Here is a 16,735-nt window from a genome sequence, read left to right as displayed (position 1 = left end):
ATAGGGGTTAAATAAAAACCCACATAATGTATATCTTCAGCACATCCCAAAATGAATAGTCCCTTCCTCCTCACACACCAAACAGGCCCCCTAAACAAATACAGAACCCAAATCAGATCCTTAAAATATTCCAGACCTCATAGCAGACCTCTAAATGCAAATCAGATGCCTCTTAGAACCAAAAACATGTCTCCGAATACGTTGTACCATTATATACAGAGATCTATAATAATGTCCCTGCTACTATCTGTCTTTTTGCGGATTTTAGAAAATTTCCAGAAACTCAAGCTAGTGAGTGGGAACAGTCGTTGTGCTGGGAGACTGGAGGTGGAACATGATGGGGAATGGGCCACTGTGTGTGACTATAACTGGAGCAAACTCAACTCCAAGGTGGTGTGTAAAGAGCTGAATTGCGGGTCTCCTATGTCCGCCATGCCTTGTGGTGCGCTAAAAAAAGGAAGCGGCGCCATCTGGATGAATGAAGTGAAATGCATCGGAGATGAGAAGTCTCTCAATGAATGTCCGGTGTCTCCTCTGACCAAGCACAAGTGTTTCCACATGCAAGATGTCTGGGTGATATGCCGAGGTATGAAATCATTCCCCATTACATTGTGTTACCAGTTCAGAGTCCAGTTCAATTAATCCTAAGAATTACAAACGTGTCAAATATAGATACGTAGATAGATAGATAGATAGATAATAGATAGATGTTAGCTAGATAGATAATAGATATAGATAGATAGATAATACTGTAGATAGATAGATAGATAGATGATAAATAATGGATAGATAGATAGATACATAGATAGATAGATAGATAGATAGATAGATAGATAGATAGATAGATAGATAGATAGATAGATAGATAGAAAAAGAGCTTTTAATCAGCCCAGAAAGCAACGTTTCGGTCCCAACAGGAACCTTTTTCAAGCAGTGAACATGTGAAAAGGCCAGGTTTATAAAGAGTATACATAATTATAATCATTTGCATTAATCATCATTGTAAGAGCATGTATTTACATTATAATTGATGCATAAAGTGCAGGCAGTGATACAGGAATTATTCATCACAAAGTGCAGTGCATAGATATCGATAAAAAAAGCATTGAAAAATATGCATTTAGACAACAATTGGTAATGATAAAACAGGTGTATAGCCTTGTTATTCTTCTCCATTCGTATTCAATACTGAGTAGTCTTCATTGTCCTGATCAGAGAATCAAAGTTTTTATGGAACAACAACTATTTTTTATTTCTTTTAGGCATAATGGGTTAGGAAAACACACTTTGGACCCAGGAACAAAAAGTAAATAAAAATTTGTTACATAGTGTAATAGATAGATAGATAATAGATAAATAATAGATAGATAATAGATTTAATACCCACTAAATGTTCTTTATTTTCAATTATTTGTTATAATTTTATTTCTAAACTTCCTTCTACATTCATATTTATTACTAAATGTCATTTTAACAGAACCTTTCAAGGTCAGACTTGTGGATGGGCCCAGCAAATGCAGCGGGAGGTTGGAGGTCTATCATGATGGGCTGTGGGGTAGCGTATGTGATGACCTCTGGGATGACCGGGACGCCAATGTTACATGCAGTCAGATAGATTGTGGATCCTGCCAGCCGTACAAACCAGGGAGGAAGAGGTTTGGTAAATCAAGTGTAAAAATCTTGTTAGATGATGTCCAGTGCAACGGAAATGAACCATCATTGGAAAAATGCAAGCACCGCATGTGGTCCTACCACGATTGTACCCATGATGAGGATGTGAGTGTGTACTGCAAAGGTGCGTATACCGTGCAATCCTTGAGTGACTCTTCTTTCATTTAAGCATTTTTATCAATAATATGCCTTTTCTATTTCAGTGAAGGCATTAAACTGTACCTAAACCCGCTAAGCACATATACAAGGATATAACTACCATAATACCGCCCTCTATGTACAAGAATATAACTACTATAATACTGTCCCAATATACAAGAATATAACTACTATAATACTGCCTCCTATGTACAAGAATGTAACTACAATAATACTGCCCCTATGTACAAGAATGTAACTACTATAATACTGCCCCTATGTACAAGAATGTAACTACAATAATACTGCCCCTATGTACAAGAATATAACTACTATAATACTGCTCCTATGTACAAGAAAATAACTACTATAATACTGCTCCTACATACAAGAATGTAACTACTATAATACTGCCCCAATATACAAGAATGTAACTACTATAATACTGCCCCAATATCACTACTATAATACTGCCCCTATGTGCAAGAATATAACTACTATAATACTGCTCCTACATACAAGAATATAATTACTGTAATACTGCTCCTATGTGCATGAAAATAACTACTATAATACTGCTCCTATGTACAAGAATATAACTACTATAATACTGCTCCTATATACAAGAATATAACTATAATACTGCTCCTACATACAAGAGTATAATTACTATAGTACTGCTCTTATATACAAGAATATAACTATTATAATACTGCCCCTATGTACAAGAATATAACTACTATAATACTGCTCCTATGTACAATAATATAACTACTATAATACTGCTCCTATGTACAAGAATATAACTATAATACTGCTCCTACATACAAGAATATACCTACTATTATACTGCCCCTATGTACAAGAATATAACTACTATAATACTGCCCCTATGTAAAAGATTATAACTACTATAATACTGCCCCTATGTACATGAATGTAACTACTATAATACTGCTCCTATGCACAAGAATATATCTACTATAATACTGCTCCTATGTACAAGAATATAACTACTATAATACTGCCCCATGTACAAGAATATAACTACTATAATACTGCCCCTATGTACAAGAATATAACTACTATAATACTGCCCCTATGTAAAAGAATATAACTACTATAATACTGCCCGTATGTACATGAATGTAACTACCATAATACTGCTCATATGTACAAGAATATATCTACTATAATACTGCCCCTATGCATAAGAATGTAGCTACTATAATACTGCTCCTATGTACAAGAATATAACTACTATAATACTGCCCCTATGTAAAAGAATATAACTACTATAATACTGCCCCTATGTACAAGAATATAACTACTATAATACTGCTCCTATGTACAAGAATATATCTACTATAATACTGCCCCTATGCATAAGAATGTAGCTACTATAATACTGCTCCTATGTACAAGAATATAACTACTATAATACTGCTCCTATGTACAAGCATATAACTACTTTAATACTGCTTCTATGTACAAGAATGTAACTATTATAATAGTATATTATAGAGTCATTACAAACAGAGTGATCTATTTCAAATGTTTATTTCTGTTAATGTTGATGATTATGACTTTCAGCCAATGAAAACCCAAAAGTAATTATCTAATTAAATTAGAATAATTAACGAAAAACACTTGTAAAGGCTTCCCATATGTTTGAAAAGGTTCCTTAGTCTGTTTCAGTAGGCTCCACAATCATGGGGAAGACTGCTGACTTACAAGGAGGCTAAGTCACAAAAGGTCATTACTAAAGAAGCGGGCTGCTCACAGAGTGCTGTATCCAAGCATATTAATGGACAGTTGAGTGGAAGGAGAAAGTGTGGTAGAAAAAGGGGCACAAGCAACCAGGATAACCGCAGCCTTTAAAGGATTGTTAAGAAAAGGCCATTCAAAAATTTGGGGGAGATTCACAAGGCGTGGACTGCTGCTGGAGTCATTGAACTCCTATAGTTCTGCTAGGTGGTTGGTGGTAACTGTATTTTGCCAGGTCCCCTTCCCTAATCTGATAGTATCCTGTATCCCATATCCTGAGTACCTGTGAGTCCGCCTTAGTTACCCTTGTATACAATCAAATAAATAAGTTAATACAAAAATACCCAGACTCATTTTGTTCAGTATGCCAAGCAAGTATCGCCTAGCTATCTACATACCACTCCATACTCAATGTACTCAAAAAGGAGAAACATAGGAGTTTATGGTAAAAAGCCTTATAACAATCTTTATTGAAACAATCAAACAAACATGTGATAAAAAAGGACACCAACACAGACGACACTCAGTACCATGTCAAATACCAGTCCAAAAGGACTCAATCAATTTGTGTAACAGAAACCCCATCCAATTCAATGTCCATCCACATGCTCCCAATTGTTGCTGGAGGGAGGACATTAATTATTGTGACCTAGTGGCTAATGCAAAATTAGATTTGGAAATCCATCTTCCATGCTGCCACATTAATGCACATGGTCATGATATCAACATGTATTAAATTGAATGGGGGGTACTCTTACCCCCAATACATGTTGATATCATGAGTCATGACCATGTGCATTCATGTAGCAGCATGGAAGATGGATTTCCAAATCTAATTTTGCATTAGCCACGATAAGGCATTTCTCGTTTACCAGGACCTAGCAATGCCTTTCCTCACTTAGAATAAAGTCTTCATCTGTATGGGAACCTGTGAATCCTCTCTAAGACTAAAATCTATATCTCTGATATCTCTGTGGAGAGGTAGGGTCCTGCCTTGAATAAAAATGCCTGTAGCTAAGAGGTGGAGTGCTCAGTCAGAAGGATAATGAATACAAATTTTAAAAAAAACTGACTGTCACATCCAAACATAGACTAGGTGTGAACAGGTGCTGAACCTAGAGTCACCAACTCATATACAATCAAATAAATAAGGCAGCACACTGTAGCGCCAAAACTTGCAAACATGAAATATGAAAATTGAATTGCATTACTGCACTAGAAATATGAAACATTGAGAAAGTTTAGTGCATAAATTGGCCAATTCATGTGTACCTGGTAGCCATGATAAGGCATTTCTCGTTTACCAGGACCTAGCAATGCCTTTCCTCACATAGATGAATTCCTCTGACTGCTTCGGCGGTGTCTCTAACTGCTTCAGCGGTGTCCGTACCCCATGGCCGCATTGGTGATATCTGTCTGCCACCTTGGGGGCTGAATACCAACGCTAGAACTGTGAACTTATTCCTGTGTCTGCCCTCTCTTTCACAGGGCAAACCTGTCCCTGTGGCCATCCTGTGTGAGGTTGTCCCGAGAGCCTGTCTGGTGTAAACTTGTCCCTAGAGGCCGTCCTGTATGAACTTATCCTTAGAGGCCGTGCCATCTGAAGTTGCCCCAAGAAACAGTCCTGTCCAGGGCTGTGAACTTATCCTTGTGGCCGCCTTGGCTGCACAGGGAGAACCTGTCCCTATGGCTGTCCTGTGTGAATTTATCCCAAAAGACCATACTGTGTGAACTTGTCCTGAGAGGCCATCCTATCTGAACTTGTCCCAAGTGGCCTTCCTGCTCTGTCCGAGAAGCAGAAGTAGCGTCTCTGCCCTTTTGGGTCAGCAGCCACAGCAGGACATTGCCTTGGAGTGGTACCTGGAAGTTACCTGCCACACAAGTCTGACCTCACCACTAGAGGCTCCAACAAACAACAAGGTAATTGCTTAGTAATGCCCCTCCAGGGTAAATCCGGTTAGTGGCACAGTTTGTCCACGATCCACATGTGCCATCTAGGAGCATATCAGTTTGCTCAAGCCATGGCCCAACTGAGCCAAATGGTACATCGCTCTCTGGAATATTTGAGGCTTTGTTTAGTAACTATATTCTACGGGACAAATTTTTTACCTGATCTGTAGCCCAGACCTTTGCCGCACCAGTGCAAGTCGCAGTCCCTGCTGCCGTATATACTCAATCTGCGACTTGCGCTTCCAGAGTGGAACCCGTCCCAGCAGATCTGCCACACTACCAAGGGGATCTGAAGCAGTGTAGTGCGTTCCTGCAGTCATGCAAAGGGATTGCGGTACCACTGCGATTGTGTGGAGCACCCTGATAGTCTCTACCCAGAGAAGTTTAAAAAACTCCTAAATCTTGAGCTAATAGGAGAGGTTGTCCGTGGTGGGAGTACTTCCTTTCCACTAAATAGTATGACAGTTTTCTTGGCTACTGGTGGCTTCGGGTTCAGCGGGTGAGCTCATGCAGCAAGACGTAGTGGATTGGGATCATGTTCCTGCCTTATGCTTCCAGAGTCCGCTAACAGCCAAGCATCTGTTGAAGGGAAGGACCGCCCTGAATTTGTTCAAGTCATCATGGAACCAGTGGAGCTATTGATTGGAGCACTTCATTTGGAGGAGATTGCTTTCTGTGTGCCTACTTACATTTTTCACCCCCTTCTCTTAGGTCATCCATGGCTGAGAACTCATGAGCCTGTGCTAGATTTGAAGTCTGGTGAAGTACCTCAATGTGGTAAGGTGTGTTACGAAAAGTGTCTGGTTCCTGTGCTTCCTGCCAGATCGCTTGTGCTGCAATTCCCTACCAGCCTGCAGAATGTATCCTAGATGTGACCAATGTGAAGATCGATCTTGTAGAGGTATCTTCAAGTTCTAGTTGCTCGTGGGATAACAAAGTCAAGGCGGAGTTATCGTCTGAGTAACTATTATCCACTAACCAGGAGGAGTCCCAGTCCATCTGTTTCTTCGACGGAAACAGCTATTCCTGCCGTTCCAAGATATACTCTGTGTCACGGTGTGACTCGACCCAATGGATGGTCGATCAGCTAATGGCACAATACACATAGAATGGGGATGGTATAGGTGAGAGGAAGGCCCTACCCATAGGGAATGGGGAATGGTCACCACCTGAGCTCAAACCTGAGCTTGACCCTGTATTCCCCTAACGCCCTATGCAGGTCCTTCCCCCCGCCGCCGTCAGGATACCTCATCCCTAGTAGTCACCTAATACTGCCCTGGCTAGTGCACTGGCCGACAAGGGGCACTAGCCTCACCTCTGTGGAGAATACATACAGGTGGAATTGACAAACACCAAAGGGACAAGGTAACAGAAACACCATAATTAGCTTATGTACACCGCTGCTAAGCTCCACACTGCAGATAACAACAGCAACTGGACTCCGAACACCAGACGTGGTTGACACCAGAGTGCTGCTCCTGCTTGGCTGGTTTCCAGAAAAGAACCATATCACCAACAGACAGCTGATGCATCTGGTGACCTTTTAAAGGATGGTGGGAGTTGTCACCACCTGCATCAGCTTACCCAGCTGCACTGCACTAACATCAGATTGCCAGCAGGGGGGGGGGAGGAACTAACATTAACCACCAATGGTCCAAAAGCAAAAAAGATTTAAACGGAGTTGGACTAGAGCTGCCACAAATTCAAAAATGGATCGTAACACTCTGCAAATTAAGGTTCCTGTTTCCAAAGCCTCTCTTTTCTTCTCCAGTGACATCTACTCGGTGAAAGACATTTGAGCCAAGAAGAAGGTTGGAGATGTTACCTTTATTCCAGTGGATAGGAGAAAAAGTGGTCCTGATGAGAGGTCATGGGAGTCTAGGAGGAAGAAACTGGTTTCATCCTGTCTTTAAAGAGTCATTTTGAGCCTGAAGAAGAGGGGGTGTAAAGGGGGTACTACTGTATAGCGCTGTGATCGGTGCCCCTGCATGGTGTCCCATTCTGTCACCATGCGGGAAAGGCCGGCTTACTTATCACCCCAGCCCGCAGTGCGATACCCGGAGTGCACGATTCCCTGTATTCTTCTTCCTCTGAGCATGCTCGGTGGTGTGCCGCGGGTGCGGGTGCACGTGCGCCTCTGTTCTTAAAGGGGAATCGCGCGCACATGATAAATGCTCCCAGCATGTGCTGGGACGCATTTAGTGAAACGTGATTGCACCTGCAACATGTCTCCCAGTCAACATCTGCGAACAGGCTTGGACTGGCCCACAGAAGAACAGGAGAATCCTCCGGTGGGCCACTGTGCAAGAGTAGGACACCACCCTCTCATATGAGTAGTACTTGGCACAATATACTTGAATCACTATGTACAGACACAGGCAACATCTTATTCATTTAACAATCTACCCAGTTCATTGTTATATAATCTTGTGATTGAGGATAATGTCACATTTGCATGTAGTTGAACAGTGAGGCCCTGGAGTTGGTTACTGGTGGGCCCTTGGCACTCCAGTCTGACACTGACTGCGAGACATATTACTGTATATAAAAGGCACCCTCCCCTACTGGGAGGTGCCTGAGCAAATCCTATAGTTCTGTTAGGCTAGGGGTGGGGAACCTCCGGCCCTCTTGCCGCATGTGGCCCACGGTGACTTTTCATGTGGCCCGCGGGCAGATCCCTGGACTCTGCAATGCTTGGGCAGCAGCTGTATCCTGCCGGCTGCTGGCCCATTAACCCCCAAGTGCACAACATGCAGCGTTCATTTGTCAGAAGGTGGTGCTGTCATGGACAGTAAGGAACACGCTGTCACTTTAAGAGGCTGCACCCCCCTTGTCTGGCATGATGGAATGTTCTGCTTCTCCCCTGCAATAATCGTTGTTATGAGCTAGTCTGTGCAGAGTGCAGGTGTGGAGCTGGAGCAGCGTGTGTGAGCTGAGGCTGCTGCAGAGAGGATTTTTTGTGCTGATAGCTGAAAGAGACAAGAACTGTGTCCTGATATAGCTGCAAGAGAGCCACGAAGATACAGAGAAAGGGATTTACAGTTTCCAGGTGCATCCCTAGGATCCAGAAGCAAGGAGAAGACCACGTTTCACAGAGCTGACAGGAAGCGGTGCGCACCACTGTATTGGACTGCTGGGGGCGCCCCTGGGACTGGACCTGATTCTCCAACATCACCGTGAGTCTGTTCCTGTTTGGTGCACCTGTTAGGGCCTAGTGTAGGCTTCAGTAGTCAGTACACGGGAGCCGTGTGGCCTGCTTAGTAAAGGCCAGGGAGGTTATACGTAGAGTAGCATCATCACTTGTTTATTGTTTACATTTTCTTGTTAGACATATTTTGAGTCTGAAATAGTTGGAGCACCGTGCTATTTTACGGAAAAGATAAAGTTTATTACTCTTTTAAATTGTCTGTTGCCATTGTAAACCCCTGTTTGCATCTTCCTCATTCCCTTCCTTCCTTGCCTTCCAATAAATATACCCTTTGTTGTTTGCACCTCATCTTGTGTACAGTAGTCTTCCTGCACCGTGGTGGTCCCCCGGCCATCGCTGCACATTACAGAATGTTGCCTGCCTGCACTTGAATGATGATGTCATCTGGGTAGGCGGGATTAGCGCTGTGGTGGGCGGGGTTAGCGCCCAATGCGCTCCTGTCCTGGAAGAGGAGCTGCTGCGCTGCCAGAGACTCCAGAGCAATTTCTGTGCAGGCAGCACTGTGCCTTCCCAGGGATCTCTGTACCGGCAGCTCTGTGCCGGTCTGTTGGTGATCTGTACCCCCATGATCTCTGTTCCCCCAGCTATGTGCCCTTATGTGATCTCTGTGCCCCCATCTATATACCCACGTGATCTCTGTGCCTCATAGGTATGTGACCGCCTGTGATCTATGTGCCCCCTGTGATCTCTGTGGCCCCAGCTATGTGTCCCCCCTGTGATCTCTGTGCCTCATAGCTATATGTCTGCCTGTGATCTCTGTGCCCCCAGCTGTGCCCCCCTGTCATCTCTCTTCCCCCCAGCTATATCCCCCCTGTGATTTCTGTGCCCACCAGCTATGCTCACCTGTGCTGTATATAGCACCCAATGATGTATGTGACCCCACCGGTGATGTATATTCCCCCCAGGGACATATATACGCCCAGTGCTGTCTGTGCTTCCTAGTGATGTATATAGCCCCTCAGTGATGGCTATTCCCCCCAGTCTCCCCGGTAATGAATATGTCCCAGCATCTCCTGTGATGTCTATGCCCCCCAGCCCCTCCTGTAATTTATATGACCCCAGAATCTCCTGAGATGCATATACAGCAGTCTCAATGTTTCCTATGTTATGTATGTACAACAATTCCAGTATCTCCTATGTGATGTATATACAGCAGTCCCAGCTTCTCCTATGTGATGTATATACAGCAGTCCCTGCGTCTCCTGTGTGATATATATACAACATTCCCTGTGTCTCCTATGTGATGTATATACAGTAGTCTCAATGTTTCCTATGTTATGTATGTTAAGCAGTCCCAGCGTCTCCTATGTGATGTATATACAGCTGTCTCCGTGTCCTCTATGTTATATAGATACAGCAGTCTCAGCATCTCCTATGTGATGTATATACAGCAGTCCCAGTGTTTCCTATGTGGTGTACAGACAGCAGTCACAGTGTCTCCAATGTGGTGTATATATAGAAGTCCTATCGTCTCCTATGTGGTGTATATACAGCTGTCTCAGCGTCTCCTATGTGATGTATATACAGTAGTCCTAGCGTCTCCTATGTGATGTATATAATTTACAAAAGTTATGATAAAAAGTTGGCTGCTCTCCTGGCCAACATAAACCTGGAAAAGCAGCTGTGAGAAGCAACATGATCAGTATCACCTAACATCACAGCTGCTTCAAAGAGAAGCAGCTCCAGCCATCACATTAAGGGTGAGTTACCGTAATTAATTGTTTGACTAAATATATCGGGGTAATTTTCAAGGTGATCATTTTTGTGTGGCCCCCGAATGATGGTAGAAATTTCCAAATGGCCCCCGGACGCAAAAAGGTTCCACACCCCTGTGTTAGGCGGTTGGTGGTAACTGTATGTGGCCATGTCCCCTTCCCTAGTCTGATAGTTTCCTGTATTCTGAGTACCTGTGAGTCCACCATAGTTGCCCTTGTATTCCCGTGACTGCTTCAGCGGTGTCCGTACCACGTGGCCACATTGGCGGTATCTGTCTTCCACCCTAGGGGCTGAATACCCATGCCAGAACAGTGAACTTATCCCTGTAGCAGCCCTCTGTGCACAGGGTAAACCTGTCCTCTTGGCTGTCCTGTGTGAACTTGTCCCAAGAGACCTTCCGGTCTGAACCTTCCCCAAGAGGCTGTCCTGTCCAGGACTGTGTACTTATCCCTGTGGCCACCCTGTCTGCACAGGGAGAACCTGTCCCTGTGGCTGTCGTGTGTGAACTTGCCCCAAGAGGCTCTCCTATGTGAACTTCTCTCAAGTGGCCGTCCTGCTCTGAGAAGCAGAAGTAGCGTCAGCAGCTACGTCCGGATGTCGCCCTGGAGTGGTACTGGGCAGCTACCTGCCACACAAGTCTCACCTCACCACTGAATGCTTCAGCAAACACCAAAGTAGCTGCTAAGTTACGACCCTCCAGAGAACGTCTGGTCCATGGCACAGTGGGTCTATCAACCATGTGTGCCACGTAGGAGCGTAACATACTTATTTTACTTTTTTTAATTAAAAAAATGTAAAAGCCATTCCACCGCCACATGGTGTACCAGATCAGGGTGGTCCTAACTTTAGTAACTCAACTCGCTAAGTGTCAGAAGGCCTCAAAATGGACACTTAAACTAACAGGTGTACTGGCGCATGTCATTGGTTTTCCTTTAATTCCTTGTACTTTCGTCATTTGGGGATGTCCGCCTGCACCCTTTGGGCTGTTCACCTTGTCTACGTAGCATTCCACAGGCAGGTGTAAAATACCGTCAAGTCCAGGTCCTATTTTGCCCCTGTCTATTTTGAGATTTGCTGGCACATAGCAAGAAAAGTTACTAGTGTTAGGTACCATCCTGATTGGGTACACCCGGCCACGGTGAGGTGGCTGTCACCCTTTTTTGATCAAAGAAAAATACTAACTAGGTATTCCGTTTTTTTACACATATTACTACTATTTATTTCCTTATTGTAGGGCATCTGTTCATTGTTCTTATTCTAGGTTCTATTTGTCTGTTAATGGCCACAGTGTGAATGTGCACCTACATATTACACTTCTACCAACAGTCCTGCCATCCCATAAGAATATAACTACTAAAATATTACCCCTATGTACAAGAAGACATTACATAACATTTCTTTGGAACTGGAAAATGTGTCTGTCTACAGCAAAAAAGAAATGACAGCTGGCAATTTAGCAATATCATCACACTTCTCAGTGTCTGCAGATTTCTCAAGACTGAACAAGAGAATAAGAAATAATTACACATTGCTAAATATCACCAAAGAAAAAAATGCTTAAGGAAGCAGCCAACCAGCCGAATCTGATGACGTAATAAAAGACACTGATATTAGGCAAAATCCCAGGGATGTGAAATGTGGAAATTAGAGGAAAAATTAGAACAAAGGCTATATAATATTTTTATAGATTATATTTTCCATTATCTTAAAGGGATAATAGTAGCAGATCTATAAAGCTCAGCAATAGTACAGCTGTAACACATAAAGCCATAAGTGGTTTGTTTTGGAGTCCACAGTGTTATTGCTGTATTTGCATAGATAGCAGGGCACTTGAACAAGTGCACAGCTCCCTACAGTAAAGGCTTGTGTACACATTGCAGATTTGGTGCTTTTTTTGGTGCGTTTTTGCCATGCAGATTTGCTAGCAAAACGTGAAACAATCCCGATTCCAGCAAAGCAAATAGTGCAGAAAATAATCTGAATGTCAATTCTCTGTGTGTATTTACCATTGACTTCACTCAAACAGTCAAAAACGCAGAGCAAAAATGCGCAAAAAATACACCGAAAATGCGCATCTTTGCAGCTTCGTTTTTCCTGCCAAGAGTTGACAAGAGCTGCAAAATATTTTAATCCATTTACTTAACGTGAACCTAAACGCTGTGATGCTGGAGGATGGGGATTACACAGGGCACAGAACACTACAACTACTACTACTGTATAATACTGCTCCATATGTATAAGATTATAACTGCTATAATACTGCTCCTATGTACAAGAATATAACTGCTATAATACTGCTCCTATGTACAAGAATATAACTACTATAATACTGCCCCTATGTACAAGAATATAACTACTATAATACTGCTCCTATGTACAAGAATATAACTGCTATAATACTGCTCCTATGTACAAGAATATAACTACTATAATACTGCCCCTATGTACAAGAATATAACTGCTATAATACTGCTCCTATGTACAAGAATATAACTGCTATAATACTGCTCCTATGTACAAGAATATAACTGCTATAATACTGCTCCTATGTACAAGAATATAACTACTATAATACTGCCCCTATGTACAAGAATATAACTACTATAATACTGCTCCTAGGAATAAGAATATAACTACGGTACTATAATACTGCCCCTATGTACAATAATATAACTACTATAATACTGCCCCTATGTACAAGAATATAACTACTATAATAATACCTCCCATGTACAAGAATATCACACTATAATACTGCTCCTAGGAATAAGAATATAATTACTATAATACTGCTCCTATGTACAATAATATACACCATAACTACTATAATACTGCTCCTATGTACAAGAATATAACTACTATAATACTGCTCCTATGTACAAGAATATAACTACTATAATACTGATCCTATGTACAAGAATATAACTACTATAATACTGCTCCTATGTACAAGAATATAACTACTATAATACTGCTCCTATGTACAAGAATATAACTACTATAATACTGCCCCTATGTATAAGAACATAACTACTATAATACTGCCCCTATGTACAAGAATATAACTACTATAATACTGCTCCTATGTACAAGAATATAACTACTATAATACTGCCCTTATGTACAAGAATATAACTACTATAATACTGCCCCTATGTACAAGTATGTACAAGAAAATAACTACTATAATACTGCCTCCTACGTACAAGAATATAACTACTATAACACTGCTCCTATGTACAAGAATATAACTACTATAATACTGCCCCTATGTACAAGAATATAACTACTATAATACTGCTTTATTTACAAGAATATAACTACTATAATACTGCTCCTGTGTACAAGAATATAACTACAATAATACTGCCCCTATGTACAAGAATATATCTACTATAATACTGATCCTATGTACAGGAATATAACTACTATAATACTGCCCCTATGTACAAGAATATAACTACTATAATACTGCCCACTATGTACAAGAATTTAACTACTATAATACTGCTCTATATACAAGAATATATCTACTATAATACTGATCCTATGTACAGGAATATAACTACTATAATACTGCCCCTATGTACAAGAATATACAGTAACTACTATAATACTGCCCCCTATGTACAGGAATATAACTGCTATAATACTGCCCCCTATGTACAAGAATATAACTACTATAATACTGCGCCTATGTACAAGAATATAACTACTATAATACTGCTCCTATGTACAAGAATATAACTTCTATAATACTGCCCCTTATGTACAGGAATATAACTACTATAATACTGCCCCTATGTACAAGAATATAACTACTATAATACTGCCTCCTATGTACAAGAATATAACTACTATAATACTGCCCCTTATGTACAGGAATATAACTGCTATAATACTGCCCCCTATGTACAAGAATATAACTACTATAATACTGCTCTATATACAAGAATATAACTACTATAATACTGCTCCTATGTACAAGAATATAACTACTATAATACTGCCCCTTATGTACAGGAATATAACTACTATAATACTGCCCCTATGTACAAGAATATAACTACTATAATACTGCCCACTATGTACAAGAATTTAACTACTATAATACTGCTCTATATACAAGAATATATCTACTATAATACTGATCCTATGTACAGGAATATAACTACTATAATACTGCCCCTATGTACAAGAATATACAGTAACTACTATAATACTGCCCCCTATGTACAGGAATATAACTGCTATAATACTGCCCCCTATGTACAAGAATATAACTACTATAATACTGCTCTATATACAAGAATATAACTACTATAATACTGCTCCTATGTACAAGAATATAACTACTATAATACTGCTCCTATGTACAAGAATATAACTACTATAATACTGCCCCTTATGTACAGGAATATAACTACTATAATACTGCCCCTATGTACAAGAATATAACTACTATAATACTGCCTCCTATGTACAAGAATATAACTACTATAATACTGCCCCTTATGTACAGGAATATAACTGCTATATTACCCTTTATACATGTTAATACTGATCTTTTATTGGGTGGCAACCTGTATTATAATATTTTCCCGATGGGGTCTACTAATAGTGCTCTGAGTAGGGGATGAATTGATTGTCTGATTCTTATGAATGTGATTGTTTCAATGGATGGTATTATACTGATTCTTTAGGCTTCGTATATTAAATGTCATATGTTTAACCTCAATATCTTACAGGATGAAGGAAAAGAAGTCTTCTCACATATGCTTCATATGCCGGAGGTCTCCAATGCTTTTATTTTTAAAGAAATGTCTTGTTTTAATGATCTTGTTGGTGATTTACACATATACAGTATAAAGAGCAATGAATTATTGCACCTTTTTCATTTTTATATTTATTTAATATGAATTCTTATTTTACATATTTAGCACTTGCATATTCACAAATTAATTCACCCTAGATAGACTCAGAATATTGCACTGAATAATGTCACTATATATCATCTCTGTTATTCTAACATGATACACTAGGTGGTGGCCCGATTCTAACGCATCGGGTATTCTAGAATATGTATGTAGTTTATTTATGAAGATTTCTGAATAATGCAATGAATAAACAGGATTCGGCCGGCCGGGCGGGACCAATTAGCGAAGCGTGGTTCAAATCCCATGCCAATTCTCGTGAATCAGTGAAGCCAGGGCCAGCTGCAGGTTTTTTAGGGCCCCGGGAGAAAGAGTCTCACATCCCACGTAGCATATAACACAGCCCACGTAGCATATAGCACAGCCACGTAGTATATAGCACAAGCACATACTATATAGCACAGCTATGTACAGTCATGGCCAAAAGTATTGACACCTCTGCAATTCTGTCAGATAATACTCAGTTTCTTCCTGAAAATGATTGCAAACACAATTTATTTGGTATTATTACCTTCATTTAATTTGTCTTAAATGAAAAAACACAAAAAGAATAGTCCTAAAGCCAAATTGGATATAATTCCACACCAAACATAAAAAAAGGGGGTGGACAAAAGTATTGGCACTGTTCGAAAAATCATGTGATGCTTCTCTAATTTGTGTAATTAACAGCACCTGTAACTTACCTGTGGCACCTAACAGGTGTTGGCAATAACTAAATCACACTTGCAGCCAGTTGACATGGATTAAAGTTGACTCAACCTCTGTCCTGTGTCCTTGTGTGTACCACATTGAGCATGGAGAAAAGAAAGAAGACCAAAGAACTGTCTCAGGACTTGAGAAACCAAATTGTGAGGAAGCATGAGCAATCTCAAGGCTACAAGTCCATCTCCAAAGGCCTGAATGTTCCTGTGTCTACCGTGCGCAGTGTCATCAAGACGTTTAAAGCCCATGGCACTGTGGCTAACCTCCCTAGATGTGGACGGAAAAGAAAAATTAACAAGAGATTTCAACGCAAGATTGTGCGGATGTTGGATAAAGAACCTTGACTAACATCCAAACAAGTTCAAGCTGCCCTGCAGTCCGAGGATACAACAGTGTCAACCCATACTATCCGTCGGCGTCTGAATGAAAAGGGACTGTATGGTAGGAGACCCAGGAAGACCCCAATTCTTACCCCGAGACATAAAAAAGCCAGGCTGGAGTTTGCTAAAACTTACCTGAAAAAGCCTAAAACGTTTTGGAAGAATGTTCTCTGGTCAGATGAGACAAAAGTAGAGCTTTTTGGGCAAAGGCATCAACAGAGAGTTTACAGGAGAAAAGAAAAAGAGGAGAAACAGGAGAAAAAAAGAGG

General features: G+C 40.9%; 1 protein-coding gene across 1 annotated transcript in view; it reads left to right on the top strand.

Annotated features, from left to right (window-relative positions):
* LOC138657607 (CD5 antigen-like) overlaps positions 1-15,335 on the top strand; it is a 175,348-nt gene extending 160,013 nt beyond the window's left edge. Inside the window, exons 4-6 of the mRNA XM_069745351.1 lie at positions 269-586; positions 1,478-1,795; positions 15,199-15,335. Of these exons, the coding sequence (XP_069601452.1) occupies positions 269-586; positions 1,478-1,795; positions 15,199-15,203 (641 nt within the window). The 3' untranslated portion in view covers positions 15,204-15,335. The remainder of the gene's footprint in view (positions 1-268; positions 587-1,477; positions 1,796-15,198) is intronic.
* Positions 15,336-16,735: the final 1,400 nt, after the last annotated feature.

Source organism: Ranitomeya imitator, chromosome 1, assembly GCF_032444005.1.
Source record: "Ranitomeya imitator isolate aRanImi1 chromosome 1, aRanImi1.pri, whole genome shotgun sequence".
Lineage (NCBI taxonomy): Eukaryota > Metazoa > Chordata > Amphibia > Anura > Dendrobatidae > Ranitomeya > Ranitomeya imitator.
Note: the sequence above shows the minus strand (reverse complement) of the source record. Positions and strands in the feature narration are given on the sequence as shown.